Consider the following 24571-nt stretch of genomic DNA (forward strand, 5'->3'; position numbering starts at 1 on the left):
TCTGTCAGTGGAACCACTGTCGTCGCCATTCCTGCTACCCCAACCCCGCATCTGTAAAATAGATGCGTACTTTGCATTCTCATCTCTTCCCTTTTTTTAATGAATTTAGTAGCTGACTTTCTTTGACATTTTCTGAGTGTTGTTTATTTCTTTTGTCCACGCCGCGCAGCTTGCGGGATCTTAGTTCCCCGACCTGGGATCAAACCTGGGCCTATGGCAGTGAAGGCGCTGAGTCCTAACCGCTGCACCACCAGGGAATTCCCTCATTTTGTTTTTAAACTGCTTATGACAACACAGGGTTGTACTAACAAGCAAGGGGAAAAGATTCTACTTGTAGGCATCAACAACCTTCTGTTTTCCTACTTAGCTTTTATGGATCTTGAGCATTCTTTTCTTTCTGAGGGAAACCCCAAATCTTGTTTATCCCAACAGTGGTATTCTGGTATTCTTTTAAGTTTCCTTCCTTGCCCTCTGTTGTCTTTTGTCCAAGGGTGGTCTGTGGACCAGCAACATCAGGTATCAGTTGGGAGCTTGTTAGAATGGAGAATCTTAATTCCTACTCCAAACCTAGAGAATCAGAATCTGTATATACAGAATGTCCCCTGGGAACATACGTGCAGTGCACATTCATATTTGAGAAGCATTGCTACAGGACTTGTGACAGCATTGACTAGGGGGCTTGAGCTAAGTTTCCTCTTCCATCTGCGGTTCAAACCAAATATTACTTCAACGTTTAATTCTTTTTGCACTCAAGAAAGAGGAGATTTTTGGAGAGCCCTGCAGCAGGTTGGGTGGATTCTTCTGTCTTGTCCTATACCATTGTGTATGTTGTGAAGTGTCAGTAGTAGGCAGAGAGTGGGCTGTTGGTGAGAAGTTGCTATGATACAAATTGTGAAGACTGAAATTAGCTAACTACAGTTGTTACGAATGTTAACCTGTTGCTGATACTTACCAGAACATCTCAGAGATCAAAATTGTCAACTTTTATTTTAATACAGTAATTCCTCCTTAGAAGCAATACATTATTATATATCTTATTAATATGTCACATTTTGGTTTCAGAATAGATTTATGTCAAGTCTTATTGAAATGATTTTGTTTTATTGTGGGGATGTCGGCTGTTTATGGGAGAGAAATTGAGAATTTCTTGTTCTTGTATTTTGTTGTCAAGGATGAAAATTGAAGCCCCTTTCCTTGTCCTTTGCCTAGACAGTTTTGATTGCTGTGTTGCTTTTGTGTTGTGTTCCTTAAAGAGACTTGATTTACTGTCATTAAGATAAGAGGCTTACATGTGTATCTGCTCGTGGATATCATTTGTTAGAGATACTCACTGTGTTTGAGTTCCTTGTTGCTGTGCTCTTCTTCCCTTTGACTCCAGGATGCCACAGTGATACCGCATCTCATGGCGCTGCTTAGCAGGTCCCGCTATACCCAGGAGTACATCTGTCAGATCTTCTCACACTGCTGTAAAGTAAGAACCAGAACAAATGTTCTCTATAATATAAAATCTTGCATGTCCTCAGGAGATGTGCCTTCTGTGTGTGTCCTCCTGTAGCTAATCTATACACATATAAGCAGACCTATGTATGTATTTTCCCCTCTTTTTTTTTTTTGACACATGGTAGCATACCATACATACTGTTCTGCACCTTGCATTTTTTACTTAACATATTGAAGGATATTCCATATCAGTACATAAGGAGTTTCCTCATTCTTTTTTTTTAAACAGACGAAGAGTATTTTATTGTATAGATGTACAATAATTTATTCAACCAGTCCTCTATTGTTGGGCATTTAGCTTGTTTCCAGTCTTATTTCACAGCAGTGATGCAGCAAATACCCTGTATATAAGACATTTTATAAGAAACAGAATTGCTGAGTCAAAGAGTGTGTGCATGTGTAATTTTACCACATGTTGTCTTATATGGAGGTTATACAGTTTTATACTCCTACCAGCAGTATATGCTCATGACTGTTTTCCCACACCCTCAGTTTCCACATTGTTGGAAATTGTTTTAAGTGATCTCTTATAAGGAGAACTAAGAGAGATTCTTCTCTTCTCTTTGCTGAGAGGAATTTCAGTTATTAAAAGAGCCTGAACCTAAACTGAAGAGTGCTATGCAGTGCTACTTATTTTGCTTCATAGTTTGTATATTGAGTGTACTCTTTTGATAACCATCATTTGCTAACTTTTAACCAAGTCATTGTTTATCTTCTGATAAGTTTTTCAGGACAGCATTACTTACCTGCTTATCACTTACAATGCAAATATAAAATGAGGAGTTTGGGGAACTATAGGAAAGAAGGAAAAGTGAACAACTGCATACTAAACTAAGAAGATCACAGACCTATGCTATTTTAGGACAGTTCCCCAAATATAAATTAAATCAGTTCCTTTCAGAAAAAGTAACTATAGATTATAACTAACTACAGATTATAACTTAAAACCCCTCTCAAATCCTAGCTGTCATAGCCTATTCTATTCTATATAAGACATTTAGAATTTAAGATTTTTGTCAAAAGTCTCTGAAGTTTCTCCTCCTGGATTGCTTTGTGAGCATGTAAGCCAACTTACAGGACCAGGGATGTCAATTCCTTAATCTCTTGAGGTGGGCAAAGGAAAGCTTTGAGAAAACAATTTCCAACATTAAATGATGTCTTATAGCCAACCCTGGTAGATAGGTGGAGAAGGATACTCCAGAACTATATGCCTCATTACAAATCTTTCAGCATCTAGTTGCAAAGTGCTTGAGAGCACAGCATCTACTAGTCATAATCACAGTAATCCCAAATGGACACTGAAAATTGGACCTGGAGGTATAACTACTACATATCAAATTATGAGAAGTTTGAATAATCCTATTCCTGAAGTTACCCAAATAGTTTTTAGAATTGCTCTTCAGAAACTTCTCAGTGCTTTTAGGCTTGCTCATCTGAAACTTTTCAATGCTGTTTTAGCCGAAATCATAGGTAACGGAATACTGTTAAATCACTAGTTCTTTTGCTGGAGATAGATAACGGAATACTGTTAAATCACTAGTTCTTTTGCTGGAGAGAAACTTATGCTGAATAAGAATTTACAGGCACCCTCATGCCACTAGCAGAACTGAAGAAAATTAAAAACCTGAACTCAGCTTTCTTTTAGCCTGATAATTAGCATTTGCCATGGTAAGTAGATGACCCAATTTAAGTAGTCTGAGATACAACTAGACCTCAGGAAACATTATAGCATGTATAAACCCAGTGACAACAGTCATAGTCTAAAATACAGTATTTATTTCCCTACTGATACACTAACAACATGTATCTTTGAAAACAACTGGTCTGATGATCTCTGTATATCATTAATTATAAAAACCTTTTATTTTCATTTTGTTTATGAAAACAATAAATAAAATTCATAGCATTTTAAGACTCATTTACAAATTTTCATATACTAGTATCAATATTAAATAAATTTACATACTTTGGGCAGGGGAGACAGAAAAAGAGATTTCTAAAGCATTTGTGTTATAAACTAATCATAGTTATATTTTTGAAATTCTCTCCCTGATTTATTAAGGAGCAAAAAAAGGCTAGTAATAATATTAATTGGAATTCTACCTTCTACATTGTTGCCACTTAAGCAGTGGCTCGGATTTCGAGACCTGTCTTTTGGGGTTTGGGATCATGAGGGCTTATGTGCTTCCCACACTGAGAGGCTGTTGCGCTAACTCCAGGTTCACGCAGGTTGGTTTGGAGAGACTAAAGAGAGACTGGATAATGGAGTAATAGTTCCTCCTCTTTACTTGGTTCAGCCACTGATTCCTTCCTTGCAGTTGTTTTTACACAATCCTATCGATAACCATAGAGAGGAGGAAGAGCTTCTTTTGTAACAAATATTTGCTGCAATTTGGGCAAAGAATGTGAGGGATTAAAAAGTACAATATCCTGTAAGTGGTGGGAAACAGTTATGTACAGAGAATTGCACTGTGCTTCACCATCATTTATAAATATAACTCCAAGACGGAAAACAATCTGAATGTCTAACTATAGGATACTAGTTAAAGTATGGGACATTTGTACAATGGATTAAGGCCAAAAAAGAAATGAGAAAGCTCTTTATGTACTGATACGAGTGATCACTGAGATATATTATAAAGGAAATAAAAGGTTTAGAGCCATGCATATATATACTTATATATGTATATATAGTATATATATATAGTATTTATATGCAGTATTTTATATAGTGTATATATATAAATATATATATAGTATTATCCTACCATTTGTGTTAAAATAGGGGGAAAGAATGTACTTGTGTATTCTTCTCTGTCTTGAAGAATATAAAATAATCTGTTAGTATTAGGTCACCTCAAATCAGGAGAATGGATTGGCTGAATACAGTGGAAGAACAGTGACTTACAAGGGGGTAGAGGCAGCCCCCTGCCTACTTAGCTGTTCTGCTAAACATTGCCTGTGTATAAATCGGGATGTTAAAATTTATAAGGAAGGCAAAAAAACCTTAGTCAGGGTTAATTGAGGCTTATCTTCATAACTTATTCTAGTTACCTACTTGTTAATAGGTAGAAAAAATGGGTCAGATTCTGAGGAGACCCTTCTTTTCCTTGGCTCCCCCTTTGTAGTCTCCACCACCATCCTTATAATGAATAAGCCAGAGACTCCTATGTCTCAAATGAGTCAATTAATAGTGAGACATTAGAAAGTACCAAAAATAGGTGATGGGGGTTTGCTTGAGTAAACTGTGGAATATTATATAGTGACTAAAAATAAGCAATTAGAAGTTAGAAAATGTATAGAATCAATTATACTTCAATTTTTAAAATGTATGTAAATTAAGAGACAAATTGCTGAAGTGTTATTTTTTTTAAGGGCTCTTTTTAAAAATAGTTGTTTATTTTGGCTGCGCCGGGTCTTAGTTGCGGCAGGTGGGATCTTTAGTTGTGGCATGAGGACTTCTTAATTGCTGCATGCAAACTCTTAGTTTTGGCATGCCCGTGGGATCTAGTTCCCCGACCAGGGATCGAACCCAGGCCCCCTGCATTGAGAGCGCAGAGTCTTACCCACTGGACCACCAGGGAAGTCCCTAAAGGGCTCTTAATAGTATGTAAAGTGTTTAGGGGATTGTTGCCTATAAAATAGAGTATGGCTCTTTTATTATTCAGAAGTATGAATGCTAATCTTCCCGCTTCAAACGATGGATATTTTGGTCCAAGAAAGAATGAGCATCTGCAAAACAGTTGTATCTTGGCTAAATAGTGAGTTGGAGAAGTTGGTTTGAGAGCTTTTTTTCTAGACTAGGAACTGGTTTCCTCTGGTGAACCCAAATAGGTAACCTACCTTTCGGTGCTACACTTTTCTCTCCTAAATAATGATAAGCATGAAATACCATCCTTGCCTTGGCTTTAGTTGACTTTTCATTCTTTGGGTGAATGGGTGGGACATAAAAGAAGTGAATTAAGTACTGGCAAATTCAAAGCCTTACATTAATCTTTAGCTTGTGCCATTTTGAGGATCTTCAGTAAATTGATTAGTAGAAAACAGAGTTGGTAAAAAATAAAATACCTGAATTTTCCTGTTACCTCACTTTCTTACTCTAAGAAGTGATAATTTTAAGAGAAATGAGAGAGAAAGAGAACTACAACATGTTTACTTCTCAGTTATGCTGTGCTGTGTTTCCTACCACCCACTGCTTCAACCTGCCAGATGTGTTGAGGTAGCTTAGGATCTGGTCTAGTTTCTCTTGTACTTAATTAGTTTTAGAGTTGCCCTGACTAGGCCATCAGTCTTAAGTTATGAGACTGACCACACTGTCTCCTGTGGGCGTAGGGTAAGGGTCTGCACCTGACATGCAGAACTTGGCGTGCTTTCGTTGCTGTGATGGTGTGAGTGAGGGCCTATGCCAGGATAGCTTCTGTGCCCCCTTCCTTATTTAGGGAGGTAAGGAGGCCGTGGTGCTATGGAGCTGAGATGAGAGGTAAGATATTACAGCCCTTTGCAGGACGGAAAACAGTGTCTATCCTGCTTTGTGGGAATGGGTTTATACAGGAGAAGGGTAACTACAAATTCTACATTGTAGTGAATGTGGTTTTCTCCATTTAAGTAAGTGTTTTATTGGAATGAATCATTACTCTTCTTAATGTATTATTATATTCTCTTTTCTTACAGGGTCCAGATCATCAAACAATTTTATTTAATCATGGTGCAGTTCAGAATATTGCTCACCTACTCACCTCAGTATCTTACAAAGTAAGATGTTAAAAATTATGGCCAGACTTTTATACTTGATTTTGCGTTTCTAGAGTCTTGGTCTGGAAAGAAGCACTCATGTTTTGTTGTTTCTTTGGTAGATATTGTGATCAAGAATAGTATTTTATCAGTAAAATGTTATGGGGCATTGTTTTACCTATAGAGAGAGTACACTTAAAAAAAATCGACCTTGCCTTTCCTTTTTTCTTTTTTTTCTTCAGGATATGATTGTGGTATAAGTTCCTATTGATTTTTACCTGTGATCATTAGTAGTCTCTTCTGGTATGGTGTCAGTGCCAAAGTTGCATGTGAGGTCATGCCTTGAAGTATGTAGGAGCAATGGCTTGCTATTACAGGGAAGACCTTGGATTACCTATTTGAAACCTTTATTTAGCCACACTGACTGAAACTTACAGCATATATCCACATATACATCAACATTTAAAATGTGTTCTGTTTTGTATTTTGAGTTAAAAAGTCAAGGGTTTTCAGTTGTGTTAATTAAATTTCTTTACTATCTTTTATATATAGGTAAGCAGTGTCATGATATACTATCAGGCATTTAGTTAAAACTTTGGTCATTTCATTATTGTCCAACTGGTAAGTTGTAGCAAATATTGGGACACTGTCTTTATTGTGTCACATTAGAACTAAATATGCTAGGAATTTCCTGTAAAGCAGAGAAGCTGTCATTTTTGTCGTCTATCCATTTACACGGATCCTAGTCTGCTCTTTTTGTCCTTAGCTTTATTGCAGGTCTGCCCTGCTAATATGTACGTTTTCCCTACCTCAGACATCCAAAGTTAGATCTTGGTGAAGATCTCACAAGAATAGGAGTGGGGAATGGAACCAGCTTGAAACTAGCCAGAGGCAAGGGAAGGACATATATACTGAGGGCTGCTTCCTCTGCTCTGTACCGTGTGTGTAGGCTGAGACCAGTCAGCACTTGTATGTCAAGAAACAGTTGCTGGGGTGGCGATTTACTGTTCTTGTTCTTTTCCATCCTCTAGCTTCATTAACTCCCCCAGTTCTTCATTTCTTTCTTTTCTTTTCCACACTAGACTTCCTTATCTACTATGGCAAGTTACAGGTTGTAGAAGGAAAAAGGTTTTGGTAACATTACTCTTGCCAAGGTTTGCTCCACTGTCACAGTGTCATGAACATATTCTAGGTTCCACCCGTAGGCACGTGCTTGTGCTGCAGAGCATTGCCCAAGTGAGGGACAGAGCTTCTTCACACCTCAGCTACCTATCCTGCCAATCTCAGGCTCCACAGAAGAACATCACATATAGACTCAGGCTTGGAAGTGAGGATTAGCTCATCTGGTGAAAGCTGAACAGAAAGAATGAAAAATAACAGCTCTCATAGGAGCTCCTGCAAATTATAAAATATGTTGTATGTGGTCAAGAGTTTGAGCCCCTGGTATCATCCCAGACCAGTTACCTAGTTTTGAGGTATAGTGACATAATTCATAAGTATTTCTAACGTTAAATTAGTCCTTTTCAAACTTTTATCATAACTTTCTTTCCTCTCCTGTTCTCTTCCCCACTCCCCATCCCCATCCCCATCTCCATCCCATACACAACTACAAGAGTACTCTTTTTTTTTTTGGTCTTCTGTTCAGTTCTCTGGTTTGTAATTTGGGAAGAAGAAATGTACCACTTGAAAGGCAATTAGTAATTGTTATTAAGTTCCCTTTGCCTTACCAGCATTGTATTTTTTACAGCGTTCTTTTAAATTTGAATAGGGATTTATCTAGTTCCATTTTAGTTGCTACTTCCTCCCTGTTTTTTCTTTTCTATTATTTCAAAATTAATTTTAACTTTTTATAATTTTAACTTACTGTACTCTTCAGATATACAGGTCTTATTTTTATTCCCTTGAGTCCTTCCTTTAGTACTTGAGGCAGATTTAAATAGTTATTTCTTCAGAAGAGTTTAGATTCTGAGACATTAAAATTCATATTTGCAAAATTAAAATAAATGCTTTGTTTGTTCATTTATTTTTACAGGTTCGAATGCAGGCACTGAAATGCTTCTCAGTTTTAGCTTTTGAAAACCCCCAGGTATCGATGACCCTGGTAAATGGTAGGCTGGAACTTTTAGTGGCACCTACACAATTTAATTTATGAACTTTGTAGATTTAAAGAATTCCTTAATCCTTGTTGTTTGTTTTATTTCTAGTTTTGGTTGATGGAGAATTGTTACCACAAATTTTTGTGAAGATGTTACAGAGGGATAAGCCCATTGAAATGCAGCTCACGTCAGCAAAATGGTAAAGGTCAAGACAATGTGGGAAGAAAGACAGTGCTTTATCAATTTAGAGTATTTTTGGACAGCCTAATGAGCTCACTTTCAATCCCCATCTTGTTTTGGGATTTTGAAATTTGAAAGTCATGGGATTATCTCATATCTTCTTAAATGGATGTGAGTTTTATACTCAGTTTACTACTAGTAGCATGCAGAATAAGAACTCTGATAACATCTAAGACTAGCTACAGAAAATTACTTCATTACATTCCCTTCTCCTTGTATTTCAGTTGAAATAACACAGAATTAGATCAGATTTAACCAACACATACTATGCTAAGTATTATGTCAGGAAAACATAAAGATATAGAAATAGTGAGAATTAGTTGAAGTTGATAACCAAGGCATGATTTCAGAGAATGTGACTTCCTCATCTTTGGAAAAACAAAACAAAGATTCCTCATAGAGATGTGACCATTTATAAGATAGTTATGTAAAGTTCTTATTAACACAGTTCCTGGCTCATGTAAGCATTCAGTACATGTTAATTCTGTAATTATCAATACATTACCAGATAGGTTTAACACCTGTTATGTAGGGTTCTGTGCTAAGTGAATGGTTTAGTTTCAGTATTTAAGAAGCTGTGGCTCTCTAATATTTTGGCCAGAATGAGGAGTTTTCAGTGAATCACCCCTGCATCATGAATTGTTTTCTGTTTGTTTATATGATTTGTATTTTTTGTTTGTCTGCGTTTTTGTCTTCAAAACTGAGCATTTGCCTTTTTGTTAGTAAGGTAATACTCTCATGGAACTGCTTTCAAAAAACAATGTAGTAACAAATCTTAAGATAATGATAACAGCTATAAAGAATTCATCTCCTACAGTGTAAGTAAGGAGTTTTAATGACTTGTTTATAACTTTCCCTAGAAGCCAGAACATGGGGTATTTTAGGTTTTTTTCCCTCCAGCTTACCAAAGGAATCTAATTCAAAAAGGAAATCCATTCATTTAAGTTTCTTAATTGCTTAATGTTCAGTACTTGCTTAGAGAGTAGAAAGTAATTGTATTCTTATTCATAGCCAGATGTAATTGTGAAGGTAATTGTTTTTCAGTAGAGCCAAATCACTAATTAATTCTCAAAGCCACTTCTGGTGACCTCTGACTAGTTAGTTAATATCTTAACTGTCTTAGCTAATAGGGATAGCTATAAGTGTTACAAGTTAAATGCTTCTTCTGTGATACTTCTACCACTGCTATTGGAGTTGAAATATCCCAACTTAACTTCATTTAAATTTAGATACGTTGTTAACTTTATATTTTATTTAAAATTTTTTTCCTTTTTATTATGGAAAATGTCAAACAAAAAGTATAGAGAAAAGTATAGAGAACTCCAGTGTGCCCAGCACCTTGCTTTATCGTTTACCCATTCATTCAGCCATTTATTTTTAAAACAATTTTGTAGGTATTTTTTAAAACTTCTGGCTTACTGCCTGCCTATATCGGATAGTTTTCTTTGACTATTTAATTAACAGAATCTCAGATAAGGGAGTGTCAAAATCTTCTCCCTCAAGATAAGTAAGAGTAGTTGCCTTTTTTTTTCCCCATAATATCTTAAAGGCAAGTAGGTGGTGGTTGTTGTTGTTTTTAAAGCTTTAAAACAACAAGCAAAAACTTACTTTCTGCCATCTTATTCCAGTTTAACTTACATGTGTAGAGCTGGAGCAATTCGGACAGATGACAACTGTATTGTATTAAAGGTGAGCGAATTAATTCTTTCTAAAAACATGTGAAAATTATCCAGGCATATAAATGTTGAATATAAATATTTGTATTCCTATTTCTTTTTACACATTTATCACTATGGTATGTGTGCACAGCATGAAATAATATTAAAACACCATGCTTTTCAGTGGGATGACATGTAGTTTTAAAAAATTGGTTTTAGATATGTTTTGAAAGTCAAAGTAAATCTTTCCTTGTCAAACCTTTTTCACTTTTATGGCAATTAGAAGGATGTAAAAATTATAAAAATGTGTAAAATTCAGGTTAAATAGAAAATATATTTTAGTCCTTGATTTTCATTAAGTTTGCAACACAGTTGTGTAGGCAAGCAGTTCACTAACTCTATAGATAAAGACTTTATTTCACCCACATGGCAGATAATCAAAAGGCATAATGAGAAAGAATAAGTAAATAACACATGAAAGCAGTCATCATTATTGTGGTGTGTCAGATGCAACTAGAACTCAGAAAAGCCCAGATAAAAGACTAGCCCTTAAAAGTCCTAAGACCTGGATTCTGGTTTTAGCACTTCCACCACTGACTGGGTCGGTAGCCTTGGGCACATCCCTTATTCTTGTGGTGCCTCAGACTCCTAATTATGAAAATGGAAGCAATAATTCCTGCTCATCTATCCCAAAGGGATATTGAGAATAACAATATATTAAATACATTAAACAGCTTTTAGTTATAAAGAACAGAACAACTGTAAGTAAATTGATAGTGTGTCACTTTGTGAATGTGAGATCTCATTATCAGTGTTCAAAATGAACCCAAGGATAAAAGAACATTAAGAAGATTAATGTTTCCTTTAGTCTTTGGTGAAGCAAGACAGTTTAATGAGATCTGAGGACCCCTAAGTAAATAGCACTGCATAGAGTGCTAAGGGCTTCCAAGCCCTTACTTAACTGCTCTCCCCCTCCTTTTCTTTCTCATTGGTAAACTAGGTTAATAAGTATCTTCTTTGTGTAGTAGTTGTGAGCATTAAATTCAATAATCCATGAATATATGGTATTGATAAATGTTGGTAACTGTTCCAAGGAAAATAAGAATAGGCTTTCTTCTTGGAAGCCTAGGGTCATATTTAAAAGATGGAACCAGCCTGATAAGAAATCAACAGTGAACAATAAAGTGCTAAACTCTGTGGTCAAGCTATAATAGGAACTTAGAAAAGAACAAAGCATAGTTGACTGCGGTTGTAGAGGAAGTCTTCCTGTAATTCTGATGTTTCAGTTTCTATTTCCCCATTATCCTTTAAAGTTGATTCATCAGCCTTAGAAATATAAACATGGGATATTTTTATTGAGAACCTAATGTAGATAATTTACCAAGACCAGTGCCAAGGTTTTTGAAGGACCTCAGAAATAAAATTGTGTAGTAGATATCACAGTCATTCCAGGGAGTTCTCTGGAGAACTCAGGAACTATGATTGATGCATTTCACTTGGATTACAGGAGAACTGGTAGAATCTGACTAATGGGAAGATCACTGAGTTTTTAAAGCTGTATTTTGTTTTTGCAACTGTAAGTATTAAACTCTAAACAAAAACTGAAAGTCATCCCAGCTATATCATACTCATTAAGGAAAAGATAACATACTTTTTCTAAGGCAAAATCGTTCCTAATTAAACTGCTGGATGTATTTTAGGTAAATAAATACATAGACAGGGCAGGAGCATCAGAAGTGATTTATTAGGGATTCTTAAATGTCTTTCATAAGGTTGTCCAATAAAGCTTCAGTCTTATCAATCACAAAAGCCTAATTAGACTTTATATTAACGTGCTTTGAATATCTGGGAGTTTAGTGTGCCAGTGTAAATGATTAATATGCACTGAATTTTGTGTGTTTTTACATTGCAAAAAAACTTCTATTCTCTGAAAGTCTTTATTGAAACATTTGATCACAAACATGACTCCCAGTAAAAACTGTTGGGTTGATATATTTACTATATGATCTCCATCATGCTTTTGCGTTTACCAAAAAGCAAATAATTAATATCACTACCTTCCAGACATTGCCTTGTTTGGTTCGAATGTGCAGTAAGGAGAGGTTACTAGAGGAGAGAGTTGAAGGAGCTGAGACACTCGCCTATCTGATTGAACCAGATGTTGAGCTACAGAGAATTGCTAGCATTACTGATCACCTCATTGCCATGCTTGCTGATTATTTCAAGTATCCCAGCTCTGTGAGTGCCATCACTGATATTAAAAGGGTATGTTCTCTTTTCCTTTTCAGCAGCTCAAGAGAGGGATTTTTAAGAAGATTTTCTTACTGTTCACCACTTTTGAACCAATTGATGATTAACAGTTCAGAGCCCTTTTAAATAAAGAAGTCTTTCAGTAACGTAGATGATGTCACTTTATGAGTTTTGAATCCAGTTTGCTTCATGTTTATTGTCAGAAGTTTTTTAGTAAGGAGATAATCAGAAAATTGCATCCCAAATTCCCAGCTAACCCCAAAATAGTGGGGTCTCTAAGCTGGTTATTGACATTGTATCAGCATCATCTAATGCTATTGAAAGTCCCAGAATCAGCTTTGTCACTATATTCTCATTCTTTAGGACAAGGGTAATCTTTTGTTCCAGGCGACTGAGTGGCTTTATTTTACTCTCCGCCACTGTCTTTTTCTTTTGCTACCTTTTCTTCTAATTTTTGCCATCTCTTCTTTCTTTTCTGCAGTTTCATACTGTGCTTTGGGCCTGCTAGTGACAGCTAAAGCACCATCTAACCTCTAGTTTGAGACCATCAAGGACCAAATTGTGCTAACTTTTTCTCAAACTATAAGTTCCTCAGAATAGGTAGATATTCTTTTTGGCTTTGTTTTTCTCAACATGTTTGTCATATCCACTTCTCTAAGCATGAGAGATAAATATTCTGTTAGAGAAAGTTTATTTAAGGAGGTCATGGTATAGAGAGCATTGCCTCCTAAATAGTAACCAGTACTGTTTCACAAATGTGACTGTATTTTTGATGCCACTGGTCCCAATGGTAAATTTTTTTAAACTGTTCTCTTGACCTCTCCCATGCCCCTGAGTTCCAAAAAACTTCATCCGGTAGGCAGCTGTTCATTTGGCATTTAACACTGAAAATAAAACAAACTATTAAGGGTATAACTTTTCTCTGTCTCAGAAAGGGCCTAAAATAACTTCCATTGATATTTGTATTAATGTACCCTGCCCTTTATGTATTAAAGTTATGTGCCTGCTCTTCCTTCAGTAGTATTGTTTTTCTCGTAGAAGTGATAGGTTATATTGAAGCAGCTGCCTTGTCTGTTTGCCCTCTGGCTGCTTGCTCACTGACACAGTAACTCAAAGTACAAAGACATATGAGCGAGTCCTAACTACAGCCTCATGAACACCCTTAGCTGACCATCGCAGCAAGGCAAATAGAACACTTTGATGGACATGAGAGTGAGGAAACATAGTTACAAGAACGCCTAGCTTACACATGTGCACAACATTTAACTAGTATATAGAAGATTATCCCTTTTCTTAGGGTTTTTCCATTTTATTTCCATCACAGTAAAACTGGAATAATAATAACTTTTTTTAAATCTCCTAAACTTGAATATTAGTTTGTTGTCATCTTTATTTTTGATGGTGGATTATCCAGTGGTTTCTGACATACAAGTATAGGTACTAGACCCATAAGAGAGACTTTTTTACATGTTGATAAATGTGCGACTTACGTGGTATTTTAGTCCAAGTCAGTATTCTAATAAATGTTATGACTGGAAAGTAGTTAAGACATAAGAATAGATATTTTAGAACTTATACACCAAAATGAGTGTCGTATATTGGGAGGTTCCTCCCATAAACCATCAGTACCTGCTTTGATCAAACTATTGGGGGAGCTACTCTTAATACTTGCCTTCAGAACCACCCCAACTGAGTTTTAGTTTTTTACTGTGGAGTTTTTGTTGTCGTCGTTACTCTAAATGATGTTACCCAGTTGGATTTCCCCCTCTTCGCACTCCAGTGACAGTTAACTTAAAACTCTCTTAGTCAATGAAAATATGTTACTATTGTCAGGGTTTTCTTGCTAGTGTGCCATTCAGTTCTTTAGGAATGTTCAAAAGAGGGTCTCAGAATATTATGAACAACACCTACATCTTTGCATAAGGGTGAACCTTTCCAAGGCAACTCATTTGGATAAGTTATATCTCTTAGTTATAAAATTATTTACTTTACTGATATGCCTTATATATTTACTGGTTCATATTTAGTCACTGAAAGTGTCCTGAGAACACGCTTCTCTTTTATTTTTATGGTAGTTTGGTGATAAATCAGGTATATGGAAGAACTGATAACTGAGAAAGCCAGTTATGCATATGAAAAGATAGTGTTAATTGTTTCATACCAGTAAGTAAGTTTAATAAATTTATCCCAAAAAAGCCCCCTGAACATAATACTCAGATAGCTGTAATAGACAGGTAGTAATGATTACCATGGTCTGTTGTTTATTAAGCATTTTTACAAAGGTTTTCCTGCTTCTAAAAGCTTTTTAAATGCTGAAATTTGGTTAGCACTATTAATGTTTGGGAAAACCTTCTAAAGATACTGTTGAAGCAGCACTCAAGTTATCAGCTGTATTCTGGGGTTAGAAAGGCCTGAGTGTGCCATTTTTTTTGTTTTTTGTTTTAATTTAATTAATTAATTAATTAATTAGTTGCAGCCTGTGGGATCTAGTACCCTGACCAGGGGTCGAACCCAGGCCCCCTGCATTGGGAGTGTGGAATCTTAGCCACTGGACCACCAGGGAAGTTCTTGTGCCATGTTTTTGAGAGCATTTCAAAGAGTTGGTGGGAAATTCCCTGGTGGTCCAGGGACTCTTCCACTGCAGGGGACATGGGGTCGATCCCTGGTTGGGAAGCTAAGATCTCGTGTGCCGCGTGGCACAGCCAAAAAAAAAAAAAAAGATCTGGTGCAAGCAAGCAGAAGTGCCACTAAAGCTACCATCTAGAAACGCTGAATGTTTAAGGCCCAAAGGGTCACAAAGGTTTTTCATACACCAGTGTCACATTTTAGACAGAAGCAGACTGCAAGAATTCTAGGTCATGCGGACACAGACACAGCGAGGTCTCAGTCATATGTGAGCAGAAACCCAAAATAACCATCACTGATACGTTAATAGTCGTTAAAACATATGTTTTCTTCAACTCTACTTTATTAGTTTTATTGAAAATTTAATTTGTGGACTGGGTTGGAACATATCTTTTTTTTCCCTCCCATAGCTTGATCATGACTTAAAGCATGCTCACGAACTTCGCCAGGCTGCATTCAAGCTCTATGCCTCTCTTGGAGCAAACGATGAAGACATCCGGAAGAAGGTGAGTCTGGGAGAGGGGCGTCCCCCAGTCCTGACAGCCAGCAGGCAGGGAGTGACGTCAACCTGAAAGTCGTGGTGAAGAGCACTGACAGTGACTGTTTGACTGTAATAAACAGAGTGACTAAAGGCGTAATGGAAGAATGAATGGGACCCGGATTTGGGGGGTTGTTTGTTTGTTGCTAGAACATAGAGTGGCACGGCCCTGCCGGAATGACAAATAACTGGCGTGCGTTTTTGTGTCATTAATATGGATTATTGTGTTGCACATTTTTGCATGTGTTCTGATAAAAATCAATCCTAGCACTGTGAAGCTTCAGACACCTTGAAAGACCTAACACTAGAATTGTAAATGTTATTTATGGAAATACTTTCCAATGCCATTGAGAAATTCAAATCTCTATTGTATATTGTTCTTTGATATGTGGCTTAGTTATGTTTTGATTTTTTTTTTGCTACTGTGCAAGTTCGATGTGAATAAAATCTTTGTGGAATAATGATTTTATGTTTAGCGAGTGGTCATCTGAATTTTCCAGCTCCCAAAAAATGTGTCACTGCTCTAGCACCTTATGTTATTACAGCCTAGTCCAACACTGAGCTCATGTCCTTTATGAGAATAGTTCTAAGCACGGAGTAAAGTATTGTGGTAAGCTCTGATCTGGCTCCCTCCACAAACCAAAAGCCTGGAGCTTACTACTCAAAACAAAACCCATATAATCTAATAAATTATAAACAAGGCTTTTAGGAACATCAGTAAATGAATTCATATGTTCTGTCTTGATGAGCCATAGCAGAGAGAGCAAATTGTGCATTATTTACTGAATGTGGCGGTTTACTAAATCTCCCCATCTTGCATTGGTATTTTAAGGAGCCCTGTGAGAGAAATCACAGAGTATTGGGACTTTAACGTGATTTAGAGAAGTACTTTGGGCCTGTAGAAAGAGAAGTATGGAATTAACTGTAGGTTTATTGAAATAAATTGTACCATTCTTGGAGAAAATTGAAATTAATAGCAGTAAGATCAGTAAGATTAGATATGTAAGTAGCTTTGCTTTAAAATCAGTGCAGAAAACACAACTAAGCTGAATGTTTTCCATGTACCTCAATTTAGTTGAGTTAACAAGATGTTTTTGACTTGAAGTGTTCTAGTAAATATCTATGAAAATCCTCTTTGACACCTCTAAGCTTTCATTTGTAAAATGTTACTTCAAGGCAAACATACTAGTGATATGATTTTCCCTATGTCTAATCATGATTTATGAATGTTGTTCATATGTTTCATTCAGTTTAGGTACATGGTGTATTGCAAGGGAAGAGGCTTTTATGGCAATTCGTATAGATAAAACATTTTTTTTAAATTGACATGGACTGTATAACTTAAACCATCCCCAAACAAATCATTATGTATTTATTAGGGCCCAATGGAAAGAGGAGAGGTATTTTACCCAGTCTTTTAGCTGAAGAAGGCCATGCCATGGACTGAAAGGGAGATAGATAGATGGACCATAATGGGAGAAAATAGGATGTCCATTTGTACTTCTTTGTACTTTTTTGTTAATAAACTATTGTTTTGGAATTAATGACTTTAATTTGTGATATCGTGTTCTAGAAATATAACGTAACAGTCTGATGATCAGTAGTCTATTAAAACTTGTATTTATAATGTGTATAATTTCCTGGTGAGGCTAATCCTGATAATTTCTGTAGAAAGATAACAAATAAAGAATAAGTTATAATTATTATAGTTTTTTGTGTGTGCTGAAGAAAAGATACTATAGTATGCCTGTGTAATGGGGATTATATAGAGTTTTTAGGAACGTATTTAATTTCTGGGAAATCAAGTGAATAATTTATAGTTCATAGCAACTACTGAAGAGAGAAATTGTAAATTGAAAAATATAAAGTAATTTTGTGGTAAAATCTGCATGAAAACGGTTCTTAGGAGTGGAGAATTTTTATTTTCAGTGTATAAAAATGATAAATGTTAACTCTTCCTTCGAATGCATTTATTTCTATTCTATTTTTGTTGAAATAATTATTTGGATAGATTCTTATTTACTTTCTCCATGAAATATTTATTTACCTTTTCCACTTCTGCCTTAACTTTGATTGTATTTCTTTTTTTGGTGTAGATTCTTGAAGTACAATGTTTATTATTGTTTTATTTTTTAATGCAATTTTTATACTTGCCAAGATGGAATTTCAGTTTACTGAGTTGATGAGTGGACAATCTCTGAAAGAAATTTCAAAGACTATAGACCTATTTCCACCCCATCCCTCACCCCACCCCCCAGCCAAACAAAAAGGCTTATTTATTCCAGGATAAAAGTATGAAATGTTCAGTCGGTCTGCCCTTTAAATTGAAAATGGTAATGTGATTCAGTAAATATAGGAAGTAACATATATCCCATTGCCCTGTTATGACCAGTTAAGGGAATGAGGCAGAATGAATAGAAAACTAAAGCAAAGAGATAGAGACAGTGAGAGGTATACACAGCAGTAAAGGAGAAAGATACAAGCCTCCTTTCTTCATGGAATTATGGCTCTATTTCATTGCTTGTAAAGACTGCAAAAGGCCTACTGTGATTTCATTTCTTAATAGCTTCTCTCTGGGCCACACAAAATTAAGCTGAAGACTGAATATGACCTGCAGGTCAGAGATTTACCACTCCTGCTTTGAAGCAGTGTTAGTGTGTTCTCATTAAAAGAAACCAACTGTATAACAAACGGTCCCTGGAACCTAATAAGCACTCAGTAAATATTGTTGAGTGGATACAGAGAGATAAATATAGAAATGAAAAGGCAGAAATCATACACAGAGTGATATTTCCCTTAATACGCCTAGATCTTGTATCCTTCTGTGCAGAGCAAAGTTGGTGTCCTAATTCCTAGCTTGGCATCCTTTATCACTCTGTGGCCTATCTACAAATTTCCTGATTTCCCGTGGTGTCCTGTCAGTGAAAGGGTGGAAAGAGTCCTGCGGTGAAAGTGGAAAACATTACCATTGGCTGTGACATGAAAAGGGAGAAGAAGCCCAGGAAAAGATGAAGGACCCCTCACCTTGACAACAGATATGGCCTGGCCATAGTAAACTTAGAATAATTGGAGGATTTTGGTTAGGGAAAGCGAGGGCAGAGCAGGAGTTAAGAGCTTGGTGAGAGGAGGGTCCAGAGCGCATTAGCAGTAACCGTACTGACAGCAACGCCGGGTAAAACTCGGCTGTAATCTCTGCCACGGACAGAGTCTGCAGTGTCTAATAGCCGTCTTTACCACCGAGGAATGCTGAGTAAGAAGCATAAGTTCAGTGAATGGGACAGTAACAAAGAAGTGACGACAACTAACAAATTATTTTAAGTACCGGCATCTCAGTCAAAAGCCCAGTCAGTTGGCTAAGTCATGCAGAGGCGGCAGTGGCAGGTGATGGCAGTCCTATACTTGTGAGGCCCATTGTTTCATAACAAAGACGTGCTGGTTCGAAGACCATCACTTACTTGATTGGTACCTGCTGATCATCAGTTAGGTTGGAAATTTAGAAGGATGGCCTCTCTTTTACTTTCTTCAAGGAGCGTGTGGCATTTATCAGAAATAGCCAGGAAGTGTAAATTGAGGAAAAGTAGAAACTGTAAATATAAACTAAAATTCAAGGAAATAAACTTAACAGGACGTTAGTTTTATGTTTGATAAAAATAAAACATGTTACAAATGTAAATGTAGTACTTACTGTAGCCTTTGCTCCTTTGAGATATCTGACTAACGGAGCTTTTCAGAAAGCTTTCCTCTTGGAGTTTGAGTACTTACATTTTAGCTGGAGATCCCTCTTGAGGAACTAGAATGTAAGCTCCATGAGGGCAAGGATTTTTTATATTTTGTTCCTCACTGTATTCCCAGCATCTACAATACTATGGGGTGCGTAGTTGGCACTTACCAATATTTGAAGAATGAATGGATGCATGGAAAAAATGAATGGACAAATGAATATTTGAACTCTTGCAAAATTGCATTGTTAAGCACCATTAATTGTGTTATATATGGGCCTCTCTGCATTAAGAACTTTCCTAACTTTGCTAGCAATTTTACGGGTATGTGAAGAGAGGAGATTTAAAATAGAGGAAACCTACATCTGATCACATAGGCAAGGGGTTTCACTATACTAGCATAGAGAAAATGTAGGAAATTCCCATTGTCAAGAGGCAGACAATACCAAGGGCGTGTCTTCTACTTCTTTGATGTAGGTCAAAGAGAATATGTTTTATGGTATGGTACTTGTTTAATTTTGAAATAATTTTTACCATTATTTCTTAGTTTTTTTTCTTTTTTAAATGTATGATTTTTTAAAATTTATAGCACTCACAAGTGTGAATCTGGACCAGTTTTTTTCCCCTAGGGATAAAAGTATGATTTGGTTTATAGAAATTAGACCGACTGTCAGGAATCAATCTATTCTATAAAGTGATATACACCTGTATAAAATATTCTCAATGAATGTCAGATTTTTTTGAAACTCATAATTAGTGAAGGTCAGTAATTTAATTCAATTCTACATAGATTGGTTGAACTGCCTACATTGTATAAACAATGTCAGATGGGTGGAGGGAGGGGAAAAACAGTAAGGTGAGATAAAGAGGAATAAAGACACAGCCTTAATACTCAGCATTTATAATAAAACCTCAGTACATCTGAGGAAAGTAAGGAATGGCCAGTAAGAATTTGCTAGGGGCTCAAAGAATTATTTGGAACCAATTAAAATGGACATGGTGATATCAATGGAGCAGTCCTTGAATCAGTTTTGAAATTAATAATTTAATATTTTAATGTTTTCTAAATGCCTTTTATATCTTCAAGAATTGATAACATAAAATCTTAAAGTTTTACTCCCTGGCGAGGGCGGGGGGTGCCTGTGGAACAGTCACAGTGGTTTGTACATGATGTATGTGAAGAAGGTAGCAAAGCGTGAGATGTTTTTTTCTTTTTAAACTGAACAATTTTTTTTTCCTGGACAAGACAATTTTTTTGAGAAGTACAGGGAGAAAAAAATAAGAAAAGGAAAACAAAGAAGAATGAGAATTTTTCTACTCTCTCTTTCCTAGCAAAGGAAGTTATATCTACAGGGACGTTGTGAGGATGAGCTCTAATGTATTTAAAATGTCTAGCATGGTGCCTGTAGGTGCTCAGTAAATCGAAGCATTTATTAGACTATCTTAAATAACTTCATTGGAAGATTAAAAATAAATATATATTTTTAAGTATTGGGAGAAAAGCTGAACAGTGTTGGGGCATAAATAAAGAAGGTTTACAGTGAAAACAGTAAGTTTATGCTATAAATTTCCAAGACTACTAGTTATTCCTTCTAGTAAAAAGAATATTTATACTTCAGAAGAATCAGCTCTTTTTTTTAGTTTATCTCTTATTAAAATGACAAGATGTCTTCTTACTCTTATTAGATTTATAAATATATTTAAAATACTTGTTTTCAAAACTCTTTGTTGCTATAGCATACCCTCTGAAGCACCAAATATAATATTGCTTTTCTTGGAGTTAGATAGCATATACAATATAAATCAATAATTTGTTAGTATCATAAGTAGTAGATGTCTTGAGAAAAGTAAGGAGGCCAAATTCTGTCTAACATTGTTTATCTAAGTACTACTTATTACTGTCTGTGGTTGCCATAGATGTCATTTCTCCAAAGGGTCATCATTCATATGAAACCATATCTCAAATACATGTGTTCAAATTTTGAACAAATGTAAATCTCCTATGTTTTAGAAGTTACACAATTTTAAAGTATATTTGTAAATTTAATTTAGGTCAGTTTTTCTTAATATCTTTCTGCTATCTCAAAAACTTGATAAGCACTTCACTTGGAACATTTTAATCATTTGTTATTGCTTGATTTTATTACTAGTTGGTCTTCTGTGTAACAGTATAATTGTACCATGAATTTATATTTTAAAACATTTTGTGAAGTTCAGTAATTCTAAATGATCATTTAAAAGGTACACTGTCAAAATTCTGTATTTGTCTCTGCCGTGAAATCAGGCAGATGCAAAAAATTCTTTCTGAGCCTTAGTCTACATGTTGAAACAAATGCCTTGAACATTTTGAAGGTTTTCGACGGTACCACAGAAGTAGTACCCTTCAGGACTTGGTTCTGCTACTGAATAACAACAAATTCATTCAGAATTCCTTGACTTAATCTGTGGTTAAATTGTTAGTTATCGTCTGAAAGCTAATCTACCAAAGAATTTTAAATGAACTCTGCAACACTGATTCATGATGGTAAGTATTTTTAAAGAGTTCACCATGACAGGACCAGGTTTTGCCACTTGCCCACAGTATTGAGACCCTTGGCCTTCAGCATACTGAAAGAAGCAAACCTGGGAGTGATAATGCTATATACAGAATAGAGGTATTTATAAAATCAAGTAATGAACTTATATTTCAGAGTTCCATTAAGTGGAGACAAAAAATTGAGTGTTTTACTGTTATTTGTGGTATTATAGTTGCATAAATCATTGAATTATACTTCTTGTTCTTTTTTTTAAATAGGAAGTACAGATTGATTGTTTCATTCATTATTTACAGTCTAAGACAGGTGATTATAAACCAAGAAATGGGCTAAAATATGATCTATATTAGATATGTAGAACTAAAATTAGTGACTTAGTTGGATTTTCAAGAATTTTCTATCTGGAAGTGAATGAAATGTTTGGGATGATAAAACTTGTGGAGTAGTAGACCTTGAGAAGATTGAGTTTGTGATGAAGAACCGGAACCAGTGCTACACTCTTTCCTGTGATTAAAATGCTAGCACAGGAGTCAGCAAACTATATCCTGTGGGTACTTACCACCTATGTAATTATCCTGTAGCATGTGAGCTAAAAATGGTTTTTGCATTTTTAAATGGTTGGAGGAAGAAAACCGAAAGAAGAAGAATATTTCCTGACATATGAAAAGTAAATTAAATTCAAATTTGTGTCCATAAAGTTTTTCTCTCTTTATCTTTTTTCAGCTTTTTGAGATATAATTGACAAAATGTCTATCAAGTTTTATTGGAATATAGCCATGTTGATTTGTTTATGTGTTGCCTGTGTCTGTTTTGCACTCCAGTGGCAGGTTGAGATGTTGGCTGCACAATCACAAGGCCCACAAAGCCTAAAATATTTACCATCTGGCCCTTTGCAGAAAAACTTTGCCCACCCTGTGCGAAAACTGCATAGCTTAAACAGAAACGACCATAAACCAGTTTGATGAAAAACTGCATTTCCCAGTTGCCTCTTCGCACTGAACTATAGAAAGAAATGGGACCCTACCAAAGCCCAGGATCAGGGGTGGGGCGTGGAGATGAGTTGTCTGACTTCCTGAAAGAGATGCATTATCAAATGTTGACAGTATAACAGTGTCACTGGATTCTTTCCTATATGCTGATTCCCTTGTTTGAATGATTTTGGCATGTGACAGAACCCAGACAAATTGGGTAATAACTATGACTTTTGGTTACGGTAGGAAACCCTAGATTCTGTGTATTGATTAGCAGAGTTGCCAGAATAAGATTTTTCACCATGCCAATGAGAAAAATTAAGATCCAGTTCCTTTATTAAGCAAATATCCATTCAGCCTTTGCTATATACAAAGCCTTGTGTTAGGTGGTATGGGGGCATGTAAAAGGCATGTAATTTAGGTATTTACATCAAGAGATAATCTGGGAAATGAAATTTAACAGAACTACCATTTATTGAGCACTTACTGTGTGCTGGGCACTGTGCTGATAATCAGCGTTAGCACATTATCTCCCTTAATTAAACCTTATACAACCTTGTAAGATAGCTATTGCAGATCAGGAAACACGTGAGTTGACCAAGACCAGCCAGCTAATAAGTGATAGCCCCTGCATCGTGTCCCAGTCTCTCTGACTCCAAAGCCTATGCTGTTAACCACTTCATTACTTTATTCATGTAGTATTAAATGCCATTACTAGAGCCAAATTATGATATGAAATGACAAGAAGTGTCACTGGAGAATGTGTGATAGTCTGAAGTAGTGCTATGAATTCAGAAAACTTAATAGTTTGTATTAAGTGGTTGCAAAATATCAGACTCAGAAAATGTGTCTTTTCTCACAGTTTTTGGTACAAAGTGGATAATGAGATGCTTTCATCATGTCCATTTATTCGTCTGGCATTTATGATACACCTCCTCCTTTGTGCCCAGGAACGAAGCAGAAGACTGGTGTGTACTTGTGGGAGCTTACAATGTAAAGCAGCTAAGGAATGAGACACTAAATTGCTGTGTAGTAATTCCAGGGCCTCGGGTGTGTGTAAAACGTCTCATCTGCATTGAAAGCCAGTTTTGCCGTGATCCACCCAAATATGATTAAAATAAGGCTGTAATTGAAGTCCATTTATATACTATAAAGAAGTTTACTTAAAAGCATTCTCATCTTTTCCTTCCAAGGTATTAAGGAATGAAAGGTCTCTGCATCTGTTTTCCTTCTGCATAATTGGAAATGTTTTTCTTCTAAGGCCACTATCTTGACATGATTACAGTGTAAATTAATGTTCTGGAAAGGAAGCATCCAGAGTTAATGATGTCATTTCAGAATCTTATTTTGTAGACAGCTTCCTTATGGAGTAGATTTAAACTTGAGGCAGCATTTTGAAATCTTCTTTTAGTAGTTATCTCTTATCAAGCTGTAACGTTCAGAACTGGAATGTAAGCTCCATAAAAGCAGTACTTGGTAGATACTATGCTTGTATTTATTGAGTAAATTGTGTACGTCTGGACATTAGAATTCAGCCAGCCAACCTGTAGGATAATTAAGACTATAGGTCTTACACAAAGCTGTGGCGTGCACAGCTTTGTGTAGAGTAGGGGCTGAGTGGGGCCATTGTGTTGCACAGTTCTTAGGGCAGTGCATCATTCAGATCCCTGGCAAACGTAAGAGATGGAAGGGAAGTTTCTAGTTCTGTT

At 36.0% G+C, this 24571-nt stretch overlaps 1 protein-coding gene across 5 annotated transcripts in view; it reads left to right on the plus strand.

Moving 5' to 3' along the window:
- Positions 1-24571, plus strand: part of ARMC8 (armadillo repeat containing 8) — a 104179-nt gene that overhangs the window by 42828 nt on the left and 36780 nt on the right. For all 5 annotated transcript variants that reach the window (XM_082625944.1, XM_082625942.1, XM_082625943.1 and 2 more), the window contains 7 exons: positions 1379-1471; positions 6172-6252; positions 8264-8339; positions 8436-8526; positions 10196-10256; positions 12290-12490; positions 15511-15606. In XM_082625944.1, coding sequence (XP_082482070.1) covers positions 1379-1471; positions 6172-6252; positions 8264-8339; positions 8436-8526; positions 10196-10256; positions 12290-12490; positions 15511-15606 — 699 coding nt within the window. The remainder of the gene's footprint in view (positions 1-1378; positions 1472-6171; positions 6253-8263; positions 8340-8435; positions 8527-10195; positions 10257-12289; positions 12491-15510; positions 15607-24571) is intronic.

Source organism: Mesoplodon mirus (genome assembly GCF_964341445.2).
Source record: "Mesoplodon mirus genome assembly, chromosome: 6".
Taxonomy (NCBI): domain Eukaryota; kingdom Metazoa; phylum Chordata; class Mammalia; order Artiodactyla; family Ziphiidae; genus Mesoplodon; species Mesoplodon mirus.